The 20,803-nt window shown below is 40.2% G+C and overlaps 1 protein-coding gene across 2 annotated transcripts in view; it reads right to left on the bottom strand.

Annotated features, from left to right (window-relative positions):
- Window positions 1-20,803, bottom strand: part of arhgap32b (Rho GTPase activating protein 32b) — a 181,558-nt gene that overhangs the window by 92,738 nt on the left and 68,017 nt on the right. For both annotated transcript variants that reach the window (XM_034683589.1, XM_034683588.1), the window contains exon 3: window positions 5,750-5,855. In XM_034683589.1, the coding sequence (XP_034539480.1) occupies window positions 5,750-5,855 (106 nt within the window). The remainder of the gene's footprint in view (window positions 1-5,749; window positions 5,856-20,803) is intronic.

Raw genomic sequence — 20,803 nt, forward strand, 5'->3', positions numbered from 1 at the left:
ACCTAAACTATTGATGAAATATTTTAGCTGAGTCATCCTAGCTTCTGTTATTTCCCAATGACATACCGTTATCATGGATATGACTCTAATCACAGACTCTAAGTCTGTGGAAAAAATGTAGAAGAGGTTAAAGACACAAAAACTGTAGAATATGATGGAAGAATTCAAGAGAGGGGAGATGGCGAACACTTAAGACACGATATCTGATACGGTCATGTTTTAGGACTGACAGTCCTAAAAGGCAGGAAAGTTCAATCAGGTGCTGCCCTGATTCATGTGGTCCTGTTCACCCTGTTTTACTCCAACTTTAATGTTTGTAATAATAACAGATAGGTTGCATAACTTACAGAGGGCTGTGGAGCTATCAGTTACTGTAAAAACGGCTCATTATTTTTAAAACCATACAATAATGTCCAAATCAAACATGTGCGAAATGACTGATTTACAAACATGTAAAAAGCAGGATCAATGTATGTAGGGGCCCCTTCAGGCTGAGACAAGTCCTGCTCCACCTGTCGGGACTCTAATCCACACTTGCTCACTCCACATTATCCGTTACTGAGACGGCAGCTCCACAGCTTTCCCTAATTCTCCCATTTCACATCCACAAAAGAAGAACAACCGTCAAACGGATAAATTATGATAATTATTAGCTGCTGACCAAATATATTTCCAGAAAGTCTGTCTTGTGTTCAGAACTATTGGAAACATGAGCTTCTATGTGTGCTTTGTGTGTGTGTTTGTGTGTAGAGTGTGTGAAACAGCCACTTTCAAAATGCTCCTCTGACTGTGTGACTCTGATGCTATAAATTAAAGTGAGGGCTCTGAGCTTATTAAATCCTCATCCTGGGTTATGATCTGAATGCTGTACGTTACAGTAAATCTATAATAACTAAGGAGCATTTTCTTCTTCATTTGATTGTCACATTGCAGGGGTTTAAGATGTTTTTTGTTCTTCTACGCTCAGCGTCGACACAGATCAGAGCAACAGTGCGTCGGTGTGACAGCTTACACTAAGTTGCTTCTCATCACCTCGTGGATCCACCAGAGACATTTATAATACATGCGGCTCAGAGCAGAGTCCCTCTGTATCAAATATTGAACAAAGAATAGCAGACATGCAGTATTAAAAGCCCCGCCTCGCTGATCAATATTCATTAGCCTGGTGAGATTGTTGTTTCTCATTCTCTCTGTTCGCCCCGATCGAAGCGAGCACTTGCGATAGGGCTCCAACCACGCGCCGACCACGGGTGGCTCGGTATGTTACCATGGAGACGGCCTCATTTTCACTGTGCTGTTGATGCAAGAAGAGAGCCCCGAACCAAAGATGGGAGGAAAGGAAATAATGAATGATGCTGTGTGGTAAATGGAGTCCAGAGAGGAGGAGAGAGAGAGAGAGGACACAGACGGCAGGTAGACGACCGTCTGTAGCTTCAGGACGCCAACAGTCACCTGCATTAACCATGAAGGTGTGATAGTGTTTCAGGAACACAGCAGACAAAGTTTCATCAGCTGAGAGACACAAGCAATCAATCCACTGAGCTGAAACAGACTCTGATAAGACTGACAGCAGCAAACAGCTGGTGAGAGATAATCCGTCAGCTGTACGTCACAAAGCAAGAGCTGGGGTTTCCAGGTAGCTTCAGGTTTAACCATCAGCTGATATGTAAACAAAAAGATGACGACTTGAATATTGTACACATTGGACAGACAGGTCCGCCTAACCATCACTGAGCTGCCTTGACAAATGTGATCTGCTACAGACCAATCACAATCACGAAGGTTCAGTCCGTCCGTCTTTTTCCTTCTGCTTACCCGGGGTTGGATTGCGGTGGCAGCAGGCTAAAGCCAATGCCTCTCTCCAGCAAGCTAGCTTCTCCTCATGGGGATCGTGAGGTCTTCTCAAGCCAGGCGTGAGCTCGGGGTCACTTGGACATGCACAGTAAAACCTCCAAAGGGCAGCAACAGAATATCAGATGCTCTTACTGCCTGTATCGGCTGAGCCCAGCTACCCTTCAAAGGAAACTCATTTCGGCCGCGTGTATCTGCAGTCTCATCCCTTCGGTCACTACCCAGAGCTCATGAGCACAGGTGGGGGTTTGAGAGCAGACTGACCTTCAGGCCCAAGCTCCCTCTTCACCACACAGTGCCAGCATTATTGCTGAAGCTGCACTGACTTCAATCAAAGGATCTATTTTACCCTTTTTGTGTACAAGACTCACAGATACTTGAACTAAACGCAAAACACAACTCCTCACCTGTAGAGTCAATCCACTGCTTTCCACCAATATTGAATAAGAATTTAATATAAGTACATGAGAACTTATTCCTTCTGCTTGTTATATATAATCCAGAGCACATTACACAGTACGAGATCAACCTTAACAAAAGTACCTCCCACTGATCGATTAATTCCTCGATGTGAAGTGGGACGCATGGAGGAGGGCGAGCGAGGACGCAGAGAGTTATCAGAGACAGACAAAAACCTCAGACTGCCCCAGATGGTTTTCTTTGAATGAAATATTCATCCTCTCTTTACAGCTATCATACTCCAACAGAGTGATAGAGGCACTAAAGTCGTGTATCTTATTTATAAGATATGAAAGAAAGCCTGGGGCTGTCACTTTAGAGGAATTTTCCCCAAGGTGATTTAAGGAGGCGCAACAGCGTGACGTGCCTTTATTTATTTCTATTTCAATGCTCTATGAACAACTTAATTGTTCGCTTTACCTCCATTGTAAAGCTTGTATATCTGATCCGTAGGAGTGGCTGAGGATTTTGAGCAAGTTGCCAAGTGACAGCCTTGAAAGTGTCAGTCAGCAACAGTCCAAGCTGTCTCTGTCCACGCATGAGCTCCACACGTTTTCTAAATATTTCTGCATATTTTTCCTGAAACACATGCAGCTCACAGCGGGAGATCATCATTTTCTGATGCACCCTCACAACTTCAAACGCTCCTTCATGGTTCAGGTGGCTATGTGGTTGCAAATGCATGAAGAGGAGGAGGACTCTTCTGTGGCGGTGACTGATTCTGTGTTTGTGTCACTGCATCATGTATAAGGATGTTTTTGCAAGACAAACAGCAGTTTTTTACCAGAGGTCTAGCAGGAGAAACTTCAGAGATAGCTGGGATTTGGCGGTTTGACAAGGTGCACCACCTGAACAATGTCAGGACATTTTCAGGAGAGCAGTGCGTGTGTGAGGATCTCCAGTCAGTTCTGCTCTGAGACTGAGGTGAAAGGACTCGCTGACAGTTGGGTAGCTAACTATATTAGCCCTCAAATAGGATGTATTTGTTTCTAACATATTTAGCATAAATCCTGGTCTACAGTGGTTGTCTACCCCTGCTCATCTTGTTTAAAGCTCATCTTGTCTTTGCTTTTTTGTGTGTTTTCCAAAGACTGAAAATTCTGCAGCTGCAAAACCAAACATTTGACATTTGGTGTGGAAAATTATATGGATGCACAATATTGGATTTTTTGCCGATATCTGATATGCCAATATTTTACAACTCATTTGGCCGATTATCGATACCAATATTTTTTTTTTCCGCACACCTAATTGCAGAGATCATCAATTATCCTCTGTATTGGAATTAGCATAGAGTATTATGGTGATACTCTTATTACATTTGTTATGTAATATTCATTTCTTGTGCAAAATAAGAAAAATACTTAAAACTGCATATTTATTTACGACAATTGCTTTCAAACAAAATTCATAAAAAAAGATACATCCTACTTAAAACTTTGATGATGCTCTCCCTGAGACAATCATAACAAAACCCACAACCAGGGCAAATTTGGCCAATTTCACATTTGACATAGTCAGCAAACCTAACCTCTGTTCACAGGGAACATGTGAAAAGTGTAACTGTACAGCAATTAAACGCAAGTTAAATAAAATGTTGACTCTTTGACAGTAAATGTGCCTAAATTAGTCAGCTACATGTACCTTACAGACTGCTAATTAAATTCAAATTTAACTTAAAACATGAGCCCAACATGTGTGCAGCAGCCCATCATGTATTGGTTAATTATATCGGCATGTTGGCTGATGTCCGATAGTTCAATTTTAAGCCAATATCGCCCGATACCGATAACGTGCCCATAATATCGTGCATTCTGAGAAATTTACATTTCTTGATTATGCATCTTTTTAAACATTTTATACGCACTCAAAAGTGGAATACAAGAAGAGCTGTGCCTCATGACAACAGGAAAAAACATGTAAACACAGAGTTTGTGGTGATGCTTTTCAGTCCCTGTGGTTTGTCAGTCGACCATAATGTAATAATATGTTTATCTCTACTCAATGAAGCCTTCTTTCCACTTTAAGTATCTGTTGACTCTGGACGAGCTGCAGCTAAATACATCTGATCTACTTATGCACTGATATGGAAGCAGTAATATTATTACACATTCCTTACACATTAACACAGTCCTGTTATTGGCGAGCTGTCCCCCCAGCAGCTGTGATGCTTTCAGCCTGAATTATGTTACACTATTTGGATGTGTCTCACAGCATAGTCTGCTCTTTTTTATGATCTATGCTGCTCTGACACTGGGCTTTTCCAAGATCGTTCTGGGTCATATGTACCTAAAGTCTTTTAAAGTAGTATGGGAGGTAGATCTTTCAGTTATCAGGCAGCTCTCCTCTGGAATTATCTACCAGTCAGGGTCTGGGAGGCAGACACCCTCTTAACTTTTAAGATTCGGCTTAAAACTTTCCTTTATAATAAAGCTTATAGTTAGAACTGGCTCAGACTTGGACCCGGTCTTTGTTATGCTGCCCCCCATCACTTACTTTAACCCTCCATGTCCCATTACAGTTACTATCCATAGAGCTTTCAGAGGTCCCTGAGCTCCCTTGTCTCGTAGGTTCCTCTGAGTCCTGCTGCTGAGGACGTTCCAGACTCCATCTGCTACAGAACAGAACAGAGACTACTAACAGTCTCATCACTATCATCTCTCACTCTCTCTAATTCTCCTCTATCCCTCTTTCCAACCCCAACTCGGTCGAGGCAGATAACTGTCTAACATGAGTCTGGCTCTGCTGGAGGTTTCTGCCTGTTATAAAGACATTTTTCCTTGCAGCTGTAACTTGCTAAATACTGCAAGGTGCAATGCGCATGTTGGATTAAGATGAGATAAGACTTAGTCCTGTCTGTAAGAGGGGACTGGATCTTATCCTGTCTTGATGTTGGGTCTTTGTTAATAACTTAACATAGAGTATGGTCTAGACCCGCCATGTTTGTAAAAGCGTGTTCAGATTACGTTTGTTGTGATTTGGCGCTATACAAATATTGATTGATTGATTGATTGATTGATTGATTGATTGATTGATTGATTGATTGATTGATTGATTGATTGATTGATTGATTGATAGATAGATAGTTAGATCAGGTAACATTCTGAAAAACATCCAAACATTCTCAGGGAGAGTCATATGTATGAATACAAACAGCTGACATTTTCACAAGGCTTTTTCCTGATAACCCTCGAGTAGCATTTCTACAATAAGTCGGGGTGAACCAATGTGTGAAAGTAGAAAACGATCTCTCTGGATGCAACACTTCAGCCATTTGACAATTTGGTGTGAACTGTTTCATTGGGGCATCAGAACACTTAGGACTGCAGAGTTTGTATTCAAAACAAAAACCATCTCCTTCTAAAAGTGTGTGTCTGAGCAAAAGAAACTACATCAGAATAAAGCATTAAGTGTGTGTGTGTTTGTGTGTGTGTCTCACCATGGCACTGATGGTCTCCTCCCAGTCTGGTCTCTCTCTTGGGTGAATGTAAGCCAGCTCAGGCACAATATCGTCGTCCTCCAGGTGACGTCCAGGCCTTAGACCCCTGTAGCCAAAACACAGATGAATGAATTAATACATTTGACATGATAATACTGCAGTGAGATGAAAGCTACACAAGAAGTTACTGGGACATAATCAAGATTTTTATTCGACACACATCAAACTTCACACATGCTTCATAGACATACGACTGCCGAGTGTACACCACCTCACTCATGGTTAAACCTTCCACAACCACAATAACGGCATGTACCAACTATATGCCTGATCACAAACAACAGACCATAAAAGTATAACTCAATACAACACAAGAATATGTGGATATATCTTAACTTGAGTTATTTGTGCCCAACACAGTTTATCTGACCCCGAAGTGAACCAACATGGCAGCCCTCCCAGAGGTGTTATTTATTTTTAAAGAATCTAGTGTTTGGTATTTTAGCCTCAAGGATGTCTCAAACGTGAATGGATTTCAACACAGTTGCAGACATTTTTTCTTTTGATGGACTTATCAATAAATAATTTCAGCTTGATGTCAGAACAAGTTCAAATGTGTGTTTCCAAGTTAGAAGCAACACTTAAAACTGCAGTTATTAAAACAACTGCAAATATCCTTCAACAAAAGAGAACAAAACAACCATTTGTGTTTCTTTCAGCAGCTCAGTTGATTACATCTACCTAGACAATTAGCAAATATTAAAATAGGCTTTCTATTTAAACTGCTTTAGCCTGCCTTCTCTTGCTGCTTCCCCTGCAAACCACTTTGAAACCCATCTCCACCCCAGCTCCTCCTTTTCTGCTGTGTCTGATTTTACCAGTGTCATAAGTATTGTCACTGATGCCCACTCTGTTCTGTACCCTGGGGGTCTTTGCCGCTGCTCTCCCTGCCATGGCTTTTCATGTACGCACATGAAAGAGAAGGGAGGTGATATTAGGATAAATGAAGGTACATAAAGAGAAAAAAAGAAAATAAATCTGTAATAAAAATGTCTATGTGGTAGAAAAAATACATCAAAGCATTCTGTCTAATCCTAATCGAGGAGAATCTTTCCACGTTTGAAGTAATACATGAGAGTTTTAGTTCGCCTCTTCACTTGTTAGTAGAAAGTGGAGAGCATCCAGAGGCTGCACGGCTTTATTCAAGACATTTCAAACAATAATCTGGTCCACGTTCAGACAAACAAAGGAAAAGAAAAAGGCCAGAACATAAAACATTTCATTAATTAGGGAGCATTGCCTTCATGGAAAAACCTGGAGATGTCTCTCCACATAGAGATCTCATCAACGTCAAAGACTGTCCCTGTTTCCTCGGATGATGAGAGGAGAAGAGAGAGGAAGGATGGAAATAAAACAGGCTCTCACAGCAGGGTTCACAAATTGACTATTGACACACACACAGTGAATGTTCACTCCAACACACAGACAAAAGATCTCAAGCAGGGTTACAGCCATCATCCTGAACACCACAGTGATGCCTCATCTGCATGAGTCAAATGAACCGGAGGAAACAACAGAGGAAGTTGAAAGAAGAAAAAGACCTTTGTTCCGGGTAGGATGAGAGAGTGTAGCCGCTGCATGAGGACAACATCCAACAAACTCCGACAAATAATTGGACCAAAGGGCCAGAAACTCTCTGTCAAGATGGAGAAAAGTTTTCTAATAAGGAGTTCTCTGTACTCGGGACTCTCCAAAACTCTCCAAAACCAATTCACACTGATTGTACTCCAACATTCAGTCAAATTATTACCAGGATGAAAATATTACATAAGCCTCCATACCATGAGATTCAGACTGGAGTGGTTTTCTCTAAACAGATTACACATTTCTCCATTGGGAACCATCCTAAAAATCTGTTCATTTTCAAGACTATTTTGCAAGTTACTGACCAGTACAACCAACTAATGAGTTCTCAATTGAAATGGAGCATTCTATATCTTTCTTTATAAGGCCATACTACAGGAGCTGCTCTCCTATTTATGCTCCTTATTGATTCCTAAAGTTGTCATTAGCTGTCATCTTCGGTCCCATGGACAATTTCTTTTTGTCGTTCCTCGGACTCGCTCTGTCTTTGGTAAAAGTGCTTTTAATGCCTTTGCTCCCTCTCCTTGGTTTGAACTTCAGGGTCACCTGAAACTGGATTCTTTAATTCGATTGGAGGATTTTAAAACTAGGATAAAGGATCATCTGATCAGCTTCTTCACGTTTTAGAGCTTAACACAGCTAATTTATAGATGCAATAGTTCCTTATCACTATATGTTTTGTCCTGTTCTATTTGTGAAACTTTTTTTGCTGCTGTCTAGGCCAGACTCCCTTGTAAAAGAGACTTTGTATCTCAATGGGACTATTCCTGGTAAAATAAATGTAAAATTAAAAAAATGAAAGAGTCCAATCAATCAATCAATCAATCAATCAATCAATCAATCAATCAATCAATCAATCAATCAATCAATCATGGACCATTTAGGCCTAAATGCCTAGGTAAACAACAACAACAGCAATCATGTTAAGTGCACCTAACCATATAGTATAGTCTCCATACAGGCTGAATCTGCTGTGGTACTTTAATCTCCTCTTTCTAAGATCACCATTTTATTCTGCATGGCTCATGTCTGACAAGAGTAAGCATTGAACACAATCTTAACTTAATTCAAAATGGTTCAAACTTGTTTCAAATGGTAACCAAGTAAGAGTCAGTCAGTAAGTGTGATTATTTCTTTCTTAGAATGAGACTCTGTCTCTGTGTTTACCATCTTTACAATGCACCATGTGGGTGTAATCTGACACCAACAGACATAAAGTCTGCTGCTCTGTTCAAATCACTGTATACATCACAAAACACTGACATCTCACAGGAAAACTTACACAATGAAGTGATGTCATACCCAGCACTAGAGATGTTAAAAAGTGGCGTCGCAGGCCTGGTCAGCATTGCTATGTTTCCCAGCATGCTTTGATTGGGGGTGAATGGTAATGTTAGCTGTTGTCTCAACAAAGCTAATGGGTTATATCTAGGGGTGAAACGATTCATCTACTACATCGATGTATTGATTTATATTCCTATGATCCGACTACATTGATCTGTGCTCAGCAAGTTGGCCTGCCGAACGACATATATCAATCTAACATCATTTTAAAAGGTAAAAAATCGATTGTATCGATATTAGGAAATAACACATTGGATTTAAGCATGGCAGATTTTATATGGATGTGGTTTTTTTTGCACTTGTATTGATAAAGACGTTAAACGTTACTCAATTCAGGCTGCCTGTCTGTGAAGTCAGTGCCACGCGCCAGCAGACAACAAAACATAGTATGGCAGATGGCAGAGGAGAAGCCGGCAAGTGAGAAATTATCAATCCACCATTGTAATCCAGTGTGTGGAAACACTTTGGCTTTTGCAAAGACGGAGATGTTCTAAATATCACGAAAAACATCATGGCAACAACAGGAATCTAGGACTGGTACGTTGTTAAAAAGAATCGTTACACCCCTAGTTAAATCTATCAGTGGCTGATTAATCTAGGACAGTGGACACAGCAGAACAGCATCACTACTTGTCAACATACATGTGAGTATGGTAGATTCATGAGATATCACTTAGGTGAGGTCATGGTAACCTGTGACCTTTGACCACCCAAATCAGCAACATATTTAGCTCACAATTTGAGTCAAAGTGACGTTTTTGTCAGGTCTGAAGATTTTCCCTCCAAGCATTCCTGAGACATTAGCAGAGCAGAGAAGGAATGATGAGAGGAAACATAACGTCCATTCTGCTGTGAACTGTACCGACCTGAGAGATCTTTGAAATTTTAACAACAAGCTAGATGTGTGGTGTGATTATTGGAAGAGGTGGGAAGTCAATACCAGAGCTCCTCCAGCCTGAAAAATATCCGCACAGACTCCAAATGGCGTCACCAGTGTATCATGTCCGTAAACATTGTGGGGAGTATTTTAGCTTCACTCTTCTACAGCGGTCAAAGGTGGAGATGCATTGTCCTTCTTTGCAGACAGACTTTAACATCATTTTATAACCACAGAAAATATCAGGGACAGACAGACAGACAAAATGATAAAGAGGAAAAAGATAAACAAGATACAGTTTAATCATGCCCTTTTCTATTTACTACAGACAGATACTAAACTAACGACCCTTCTGACCAAATCATTGTAAATAAAGCATTGTTAAGATAATAAATGCTTTAACGGGGAAACAAACGAGTTCCTAACACATGTACAATAACATAATAATAGGAAATAGAATGATAAAAACACAGTCTGAATCTAAGTGTTCCTTCCAAGTGCACCAAATCCTGACCGAGGTACAGAACACACACATAGATGTTTAAAAATAGATACAGCCTGAGTCCCGGTGGAACTTGTTAAAACCGGTGAGGCTGAAAAAGATGGCTGAAATTCTGGAGGAATGGTTCAGACACTTCACAGCTTTGGGACCCGAAAGGTCACAAACATCACCTTGATTAGAAGAGACTCAGAGAGAGGTCAAGGAGGAAGTAAGTGAGGGCAGAGAGAGGGCTGGAACAGGATGGTGCTTGGAGGGAGAGTCCTATTTATATTCAAAGAAACTGAGGAGTCTTTTCTTAGTCATACTCCAACCATACAACATAAAATTCTTCAGCCCCGTAGGCTGGATAAAGGTCGCAACTTGCTTGTTCACTCAGCCTTGAATTGATTGTGTTTATCACTGCGGCCACAAATACAACTTCTTATTCAAGCAGTCACCAGAATTCAGTTTCAGACAAAGCAATTATCTGTTGATGAATTCAGTTCTGCAGCTGTATCAAACACAGTAAGTAGTACTTCTCAGAGATCTCCTGAAATATATTCACACATAGATCATGTTTAGTCAGTGTGTGTTATAGGAGGCGGAGCGTAGACTCAAGTGAACCTAGACTGCAAAGTGATGTCATTGAGGAAGTGCCATAAACCTGCATTTCTGTTCTACTTCATCTTCTAACAGGTTTGTTCTTGCAGTCCAAATAAAAGTAAAGTTGGGGGGTTAAGCTGGTTATGCTTTGGCTACCACTATCTAAATTATGTTTTGGTTTTCCTAAAAAACCCAGTTACAAGTCAGCTACTTATTTTTTCAGTGAGACTAGACATCCTGTTTTACACAGCCTGTTCAGGACTGTCTCTCCTCTGTTCTGCCTCACTGTCTGTGTGCAATGTTCAGAGGAAGAGTGAGATGAAGTCATTCTGCCTCAGAGTGGGGAGGTATAAACAGAGGCAAAAGGTGTATGTTTGAACACTAGGGAGCCTGCAGGATGCAAAAGTCTTAGTGTGTTTCAGTAAATCTTGTACTGTGTGTTTATCTATGCCTCTTTTGTTTCTGCAACACTGAAATGCTGTGTGAAATCACACACACTTAAGCCTGGTTTATACTGCTGTGCTGACCCTATAACATAGGGGTGGTCGTGCAATTATTGCATGTAAATGCTGTAAATGCAGGAAATACAATGCTGCCCAGCAGACCAATCACAGGGCTTGCAGTCTGCGTCGTTTCGATGCCTAGTTGCATTTTGGGGGAGATGCACAAGTGTTTAGTGACTATCTCTCTTATTCTCCTCTATCCCTCTTTCCAACCCCAACTCAGTCGAGGCAGATGGCTGTCTAACATGGGTCTGGTTCTGCTCGAGGTTTCTGCCTGTTAAAGGAAGTTTTTATTTGCCGCTGTAACTTAAAAAATACTGCAAAGTGCTCTGCTCATGGTGGATTAAAACGAGATCAGACTCTTATCCTGTCTTGGTGTTGGGTCTCTGTTAATGGTTTAACATTGAGTACGGTCTAGACCTGCTATGTTTGTAAAAGCGTCTTGAGATACCGTTTGTTGTGATTTGGCACTATACAATTGATTGATTGATTGATTGATTGATTGATTGATTGATTGATTGATTGATTGATTGATTGATTGATTGATTGATTGATTGATTGATTGAATGATTGAATGATTGAATGATTGAATGATTGAGTGATTGAATGATTGATTAAGCATAAAGGCTTCTGCGATGGAAAAGGACTACGTAGACCTACGAGATGGAAGTAAACCAGTTGGTAGAGTCTCATATATGCAAAGTGCAAGGCTGACATTTGCACGCTTTCAGATGCTGAGAAGCATGCCTTCATGTGCAAGTTTAGGTGACCTGAGTTATAGAACTTTATACTGCGGGCTGGTAATCTCATAGTGCAAGAAAGAGGTCATCATCAATAGATTCCCTCTCACGTGTTTTAGAGAGAATAAACTTGTGAGGAAGTTTCCAGAATAACTCAGACTCTAACTGACATCCTGCACCCACAATGACTCTAATGACATGCTCTAGATGCCACTCACCGGGGACGACTATAAGAACCACTGACACGGTGTGAAGCACTTTCACATAAAGGCCAAGCTCTGACGATGCATTTCCAAGCCTCCAAGTATCACCTCCTCTGTTCAGAGAAGCGGTTCACTCCCAGCATTCCCAGCATTCCTCAGTGAGGAGGCATGTCAGGAGAAAGGAACTACTCCTTCCTGCACCTGCTCCAAACACTCATTATAACACCACAGCCAGAAAAGCTCACTTTAACTCGGTGTGAAGCAGCACTCTCGCCTGCTCTCCGCCTACATGCTCCTCTGCTGGAAAAGCAGATAGAAGAAGTAACTGACGGAGGAAGAGGAGGCAGAGGAGGAGGACTTCCCTCAGACTCCCTGGCCTGCTGAGTCAAACGTTTCTATCTCCAACTCTACAGGAAACAAAAAGGAGAATGAGAATGCATGTGCGTGTTTCTATCTGGACTCTTTGTCAATGATAAAAATATACACTTAGTTTGGAGCATGAGAGAAATAGCAGCTCTGTGTTGTGCAAAACATGAGAGCAGTAAATCTCTGCAATTATCTCCAGCCATCACACGTCATGTCTCTGCTGTTCTGCTGCCACCCACTGAACGCCTGACTCAACATTTGCTCCACCTCAAACTGAAGTCATGTGGATTTGATGCACTGACAATTCAGCATAGCTAGGCACAGGACTTTTCCCTCTTGTACACATGCACACTTCAGGCGTGTGAGGACATATGAACTAAAAAGAGGCAGAATACAAAAAAAAAGAACAGAATAACAGAATGTAAATGTAAAATGCTTTGGAGAAGAGTCATCAGGAGCAACCTGATCACCCTTAAAGGAGAGGAGAAAACCAGAGCATTTACACAGCTGAAAGTTTAAAAGCCAAGAAGAGGATATGATATTTACAATAAATCTAAGATTTATGACAGGGGAGCCAAACAGTTGTGTATCCACCCAAGAAGCGAGTGAAATCAGCAATGTGGGAGCGTTTCATACGAGTAAACCAAGTGGGAGTTATTCAAGATGACAGATCACCTGTCACAAAAAAGATGCGCTTAAGGGTCAAACCATTGACTGCGTAGTTTACGCCCATATGGAGCTTTAAAGCCAAAAGATCACCTCCATGGTACAAGCTTTCTCACTGTTGGAGCCAAGGCATGATGTGCACAAGTATCCTTGTGAGATGCAAGCAGGAAGGTAGCCTAAGCACGCATTTAACTTCAAGATAAAACTTTGACAAGCATTCGGGGGGGTAGAGAACAGATTTGTGGGTTGATCTCAAGCAAACACTTGTGGCTTTGGAAATTTCAACGACTCTTGTTGTAGAGTGCTATGTTTGCCCTCAGTGTTACTCCTCTACTCTGCTAATCTGGTACAGAATGCTGCAGGAGCCTCATTGGTCAGCAGAGCTGTCAATCATGATGTCACATCCACTCTTTAAAATGAAATAACTAACTCTAACTGAACTTCTAAATTCTTATTCACCCCAGTCCAAAATGATAATGTTCATTTTAACCTTCAGTCTAAGGGTCAAACATACCAGACTTGCAGCAACATCTTCAGGAACACTACTCAGCACTACACACCCAACAAAAGGTAATAAGAACTGAGTGGTACCATGAGTGGCAGGTGTGTGTGTGAGCGTGTTTGTGTGTGTGTTTGTGACGGATCAATGATGTGACAGCCTCAGACATGGAATAAGTCCGGGATTGCAGCTGAGAGCGAAAAATGAAAATGTTTTTTTTCTCCCTTCTAAACTGTGAAAGACGGAAACGCCGGGCATTTTTATTTGCAACTGACAATCACTTTAAAGCGAATAAACAGCACAAACGTCTTTATCAGCCGAGAAATGAGGAGAAGCAGCCAAACACAGGCAACAAGTTCTGCCAGTTTGGGTGGCTGTGATGAATGTTTATAAGAGCAACTCTTAAAAGCATTGCATGTTTTCTGTGCTGGAATGAACACACGTGGACACACGCCACTTTTAGAGCTGCCAATAATACCCTCCAGAGAACATCATGGCTCCAGTCTGAGCAGACAGAGATCCAACGAATGGAGGCTGTAGACTGAGGGCTTTGACACTTCTGGTTCAACTCTAGTTCAGTTTTACACAGTGTTGAGTTAGCAGAGATTTATTATAGATATTTATATTTAACAAGAATATAATATCCAAATCACTGACTGAAGAATGACTCAGTTTAATCTTCAAAATTAAGTTTCTGTAATGAATCAGTAAACCAAGCATTTTATACTGAATGTAAGGGATATTGTATAATGAGCCAGTTGGAATCCTGACAGGGTGAGCAAGACCCTGATACAAGTAGAGGGGTCTCGTCTAACCTTGGTACCAGCTAAAGACGTTAACAAGGTGGAAAAAAAATACTGATTTAAAGATGTGTTGTCGAATTTAAATTGGTTAAAGAATGTTCTCTCTGGTTCCATATCATCATCAGCCTACTTGCAGGTTGAAGTAACACTAAAATTTAACATTTCCATTTAGGTTTGTCTGAACATACGGCTGCTTTTTGTTCTAAATCACATGAAATTAAACATTTCCACTCATGATAATGCTGGACCTCCTTCATTGTGTCTTGGCTGTCATTAATTATGAATCCAATATACTCTCCAAATAAAATAAAACTAAAATCAAAAATACCCTCCATGTTGTTTACTGATTTAGAATGAAAATGAAATCCAACATTTTACAACAGTGACAACAGGCAGAGGAAATGTGCTGGACTCCTTTTTCCACATTGATTTGACTTGACGTGTATGAGAAATAACACTGCTATCAGGTATTGACCAATCAGAATACAGTATTTATATAGTCAGGTAATAATCAGTAATAAATCTTCCCCAGGTGCTTTTCACGAAAGAGTTGGCTACATATTTTTTTGAGTTATGGGCATGAACTATGAGTAGCAGAATGATGTCGGGCAAGTTGACTATCATTCTGGGAGGATTACAACACATCTGTTACACTGAACATGCTACACACACAGGCCAGAGATACACATATGTACAATAGGGCTGTAACTAACGACTATTTCAAGGTGACCAGACATAGGTAGTCAAAATGGTGATTGGCCTTTAAAGTAACTGGTATTACTGTGAGACAGATGATTTCATTTTGGTTACATGGTAAAAGTTAGCTCCATTGTTAAGTGGAGGCAGAAAGAGTCCAGGAGAGGAAAAGGCATTTTTGAAGAAATATTTTAAGTTGAGGGACTAAACACAGTATGTTCCTAACTTTGGTCTGTTGAGTTGAAAGTAACAGAACATGTAACAGAAGTTTCTTCTAATGCTTGCACATTACCGAAGTGCTCCCTTACACTGGAAAAAATGCTCCTCCAAAAACAAGAGAAAAAAAACTTATTTCAAAGTACTTTTACCTTGAAATAAGCAAAGAAATCTACCAATAGAACAAGTGAAAATTTGCTTGGTAAGATTAGAAATAAGACGGACTATTTAGAAAACTGTCATCTTAAAGATAGCAGGGAAAACTTATTTTAAGCAATATTTCACCAGTATTTTAAATCTTAGGTTCTCAGAATAATAACAATTAGTATTTTTTCCACTCAAAAAAATATTTTTGCGCTAATACATTTCATGTCAACATCTTAATTTGAGATATATTCACCTTAATTTGAGTTATATTATAGCGTCACTTCTGTAGGTTTAAGACCATCTTGTACTTAAAATAAGATTACAGAGTTTAATTTGAGCATTTTGAGATATAATGTCTTCTCATAGTCAGCTGGATATACTAATATTCAGTCATGTTGTTTTTTTAAGGATAAGCAAGCTATGCTCTAAAGTAGGTGTTTCATTGTGTGCATGTAGTTTGAGGATGTATATTTTTATCTGATTTAGAAGAAACAGTGCCTGAAAACTGTAACCCACCCTTAAAAGAACAACTTTTCTTTCTTTCTTTCTTTCTTTCTTTCTTTTATCAATGGAGCTGTTTTCTGATAGATTCTCCAATAAAATTCATTTATTTATATCAAGTAAAGGGTTTTTCTTAAATCAAGATTATCCTTCTTCTACATACAAGATCTCAGCTTGAAAAATGTATAAAATGTAAAATAAACCTTGTTTTTTCTAAATTACAACTCAAAACAAGATAATTTCAAGATTGTTTGACTTAACAAGATATTTAAGATGCATTGTCCTAAAACAAGTCCCTCTATCTTGCTCAAATGTTACGTGTTAAGTAAATCTATCTTAAATCAAGTGGGATAAGACATTTTGACTAAAAATTAGACAATTTCACTTGGTAAAATTTTGAGTTTTTGTAGTGTAATAAGGAGGGTCCGCCTTACACATTTTGCAGGCAATCCCTTTCTCTGCAGTGATGAAGATGAAATACTCCCGATATCATGTTGGGTTTTGTTTAATTCTTGTTTCCCCTGTTGCTGTTTGGCATGTGTCAGTCTTAGCAGAGATAGTTTAGATGCAAGATATCTCACTTATTCATTTTTGGAGACAACATTGACGAATCTGCATGCTCCGAATGCACGAACAGGATCACATGGACATGCACTAATAGAGATTGTCCCAAGATAGAGGCTGCACCCAAAGAAGTTGGGGCTTTGTGCTTTGCCTGAGGGCACCTTGGCAGTGCCCAGGAAGTTACCTTGAACCACCAGAAACCTGGGACTTAAACTTAAAACCCTCTGGTTCCGAAGCCGAGTCCCTACAGACTGAGGTACTGCCAGTCCCTCAAACAAATGCTCTGGCTTACCTAGATCACCTTCTCCTGTTTATCTGTAAATTAGTGCCTTGACAGGTACAGATGGGTTTATTGATTTAAACTTAGACTGTTGTTGATAATAATCGTTAGTCCTGTCCTTCAATGATCTCATCAGTTCTTCTTTATCTACTGCTCTATAACAGTGTCGATGGCTTATTTCTTGCTGAAGGAGAAAGACTAGAACAAGAACAGCATTAAATCAAGGCCAAGCTACCCGATATGATAAGGATGAGCAGTGAAATTTAGAAACAGAGTTTAAACTCTCTGCCTCTGGCTGAAACTCTGACAGCAGGATTTTTCAGGCTCAAATTCATTTTGGCTTCTGGGTAGTTTTGAGACGTTCGATCAACAATAGATAGTCCTTTTTTATCCAGCATAAAGTCAGGTATGAGGACAGAGCTCCTGCAGGTTAAATGAAGTCTTGCAAATATCTCTTTAATAATTCATAGAATTATCCTGGGAATCAGAAAATCTGAGTTTGCTCTCACAGATTAGTTTGGTCATCCACCATTACAGGTTTCATCTGACATAATTCAAGATGAGCCAGCCACAGTCATCATTATCTGATGTGCTCTAATAGGGCATAACTGACACGATGATGAACAGAGGGGCATTAAGCAACCAAACAAATGTCTGATCCTTACGTGGAACATCATGAATGAGGTAAACAATGACTTGTTGTATCCGATCAATAATCTGTGGGATGCGTTGGAAAATATAAGTCTGATCACTCCATGACATCCAGGGCTTAAAGAAACTGCTGCAGAACGTGTTGGTGCCAGATAAACAGCACACCTTCAGAGGTCGAGGGGAGTCCATGTCTCATCAGGTCCGGGTTATTTTGACCCTGACTTGAGGAGAGGGGGCCTAGACAATGTTAGGCAGGTGGTCATGATGTTATGGCTGCTTGGTCTAAGTATGTGGAGTCAATAGATGGTGGAAGTAGGGGTGTGCGATATGAAAAAAACCCCCATCTCTTCAGGTGGTTAAATAAGGTTAGTTGTGTTTCTATCCGAGGTGCAGACCTTCTCGGTGCAAACTTTGCAAATAACAGTTGTTTGCGTTGTGTCGCTTTGGGAAAATCCAAACCAGTTCCATATTACCGAGGTGGAGTTTCTTTTAGGGACCAACTCTGCCATGCTTTCTCTCATGTAGTTGGGGCAAAAGGGGAGGGGGGGATAAACAAACCAAGACACTGCCTACAGCTCGCTTTGATTGGTTCATCCGTGTGTCTGTAGTGCTAACATTAAGCGGACTCACAAATGGTGTTATTCGGGCAGAGAGAAAAAAACTTTGGATGCGGCTGTGCATGGACACACAGACTTAAGGCACAGACACGGCACAACGAGGGATAGAATGTGCACTACAGACGGTTCTACGATCTCTGTGCTTTGGCAGATCGTCGTCACATTCTAATCCTTCACAATCAAAGAACGTCATATCGCAAGCCCCTTGGTGGAAGTACAGATTTAAATATTTCACTTACATTATTTCATCTTATTTTGTTGATGAACTAACCAGGTATGTGATAAATTCTACCATCATACCCCATACAGGAAAAGAAAATCACATTTTAAACCAAAAAAGCTCAGAGAAACACCCATAAGACACTTTCCTGAGCTTGTTTGGCCCACCTATAAACCTGAGAGTCAGCAGGTTTGATGGTTACACAGATTTTTGACTCTCAGTTAATTTTAGCCTGTCATGAGCTTACAATTGAATCATTTCTGTTGTGCACACAGCAAACATTCATTTCACTTGTGCTGGTAAAGCCTTGGAAAGTAAAAAGCAGCAAGAAAACCTGGAGGAAGTTATTAGTAGTCAGCGCACGAGACTTCAACCTTCTGCATGTTCTGGATTTCGTCCACCAGCTGGAAGTCTCTCCAGTCAGCAGCAGTTCAGCTCCGACCCCACTGAGGCACTTTATCTGTGCTGCATATGGCAGAGCAGGAGAAACAGGAGTGGACCGTCTATCTATTTGTGTTTCTATTAAGCTGTGCCATCAAGATAAGTACATCACTAACTTATATTGGTATCATCCCACAAGAAGAGACTCTATCCAAGCTATTTGATCAGACACACATCAGTGTTCATAGTGTATTACAGCAGAGTCAGCCAGCCGTGCTCCACTGAAGTATACCTCCGTATTTGTACATATTGCTCTGCTGTTGGTACAAATTTATAGAAATGAGTGAACACTTCCGTGCTCACTGGGTTTGATGGTTATTTTCCCCTCAGCAGAACTCAGGCATGGATTTAATGGACAGCTGTGTTAGAGACAGTCCATTGAATAGCAGCGAGGCTGTTGTTCAGCATCATTTACAAGACAAACTAAATATTTAAGAACATCTGACCTCCAGCACTGCAGTGCCTCCCTTATATATCATATACATTGAGAAGTTCTTCTTCAGTATGATTGGACGTTTGTTATCTTAACTATGAAAACGAATGATTCTGCTCCTTACTTCAAACATTTTAATTTCACACATTAACTGAGCTGCAGTTCGGACTACAGATCAGAGTCAATGCGATAAGAGTCTTTTGGAGAATCTCTGTCCCCATTTTACATTTTCACTCAATGTAAGATGTTGAAAATAAACTAAATCAGTCAGTCAGGGCAGGTAAAAAGAGAATAAAACATCATCATGTAGTTCTGTGATAAAGTCTGGATTCAGTTAAATTGATCTACTGCTGCTACAGAAATATTTTATTCTACCTCACTTAATTACTTGAGCATGTCAAGTGGTGTGACTTTAAAACCATCATTTTTTAAGCAATAGCTGCACAACTCAAAGTGAGAGAAAAAAAAAGTGGGAAGATAAAGAATATCATCTTTAAAACCCTACTCTTTAGTTTATTCTTTTCATGTCTATGTAAGGACTGTTGAGAGAATGTGGGGAGTAGAAGGTAGGTTGTCAAAATGTTTTATGCCTTTCAATACCACAAGCTTTAAAACAATATATAATTATTTGCACATTCAATAGTTTCCTAATACACCAACACTTATGGAAAAAAAACAGATCAACACTCTGATTGTTCACCTAAAAAGCCAAATAAACAGAGAGAGTGGTCAGTGCACTGTAACACAGGCTTTTAGCTGGGAGTTTCTAATGCCGTTACTCATCCAATACCCAAAACACCAAGGATGACATCACTGTGACATCATCCAATTTTCCTCCTCCAGAGTAAAAGACTGGATAATGTGACTGTTAAATCCCCCATGGCTTTCTGATGATACAAACTAACTGTATGAGTCCAAGGCTCTTAACCGAAATGAATCTCGACAAAAAAAAGTTATTTAAACATAAGGTTTTAATTTGTAGCCCCAGTAGTTTTGACTTCTACTGTTTGAACAGTTTTCGGTTTAGTGTATCAAAATGATCCCTGATCAGAAAAAATGATGCAGAATCTACTGGCTTGAATGTGAGCCCTGATCCGTTTGGAAGACATCTGGAAATGTTTAAGCTTTCTACTAGTGCTACCCTGAAGCAACTAATTTCCTAGTCCTTCAAACGGAAATTTAAATTCTGTCTCGCTGAGTCGTCTCAGAAAACAGTCAGCAAAATGTATCCAACACAGCTAAACACTGGATCCAAGAGTCTTTGGGTAAAGGATGTCAAATTGGTTTGCCAAGTGTGGCTACCATTAGCAGAGCTAGCACCACCAGCCTCTGAATTCCCTGCAGATTAAAGTCCACATGCTTGTGCTGTTTACTCATTGTTCTGGTTGGTTACATGCCAATTTAACCGGACACAGCCTACGGACAACTTTATCTCCATTTTCTAGATCAAAACACTGACAAAAAATGCTCCTCACTGCCAGATGCCATCTGTCATATGTTTGATTACATTTCAGTAGAAAAGCCATTATCAAGCTACTGCTACGGCATTTCAGACCCAG

This window comes from Notolabrus celidotus, chromosome 5 (assembly GCF_009762535.1).
Source record: "Notolabrus celidotus isolate fNotCel1 chromosome 5, fNotCel1.pri, whole genome shotgun sequence".
Classification (NCBI taxonomy): Eukaryota; Metazoa; Chordata; class Actinopteri; order Labriformes; family Labridae; genus Notolabrus; species Notolabrus celidotus.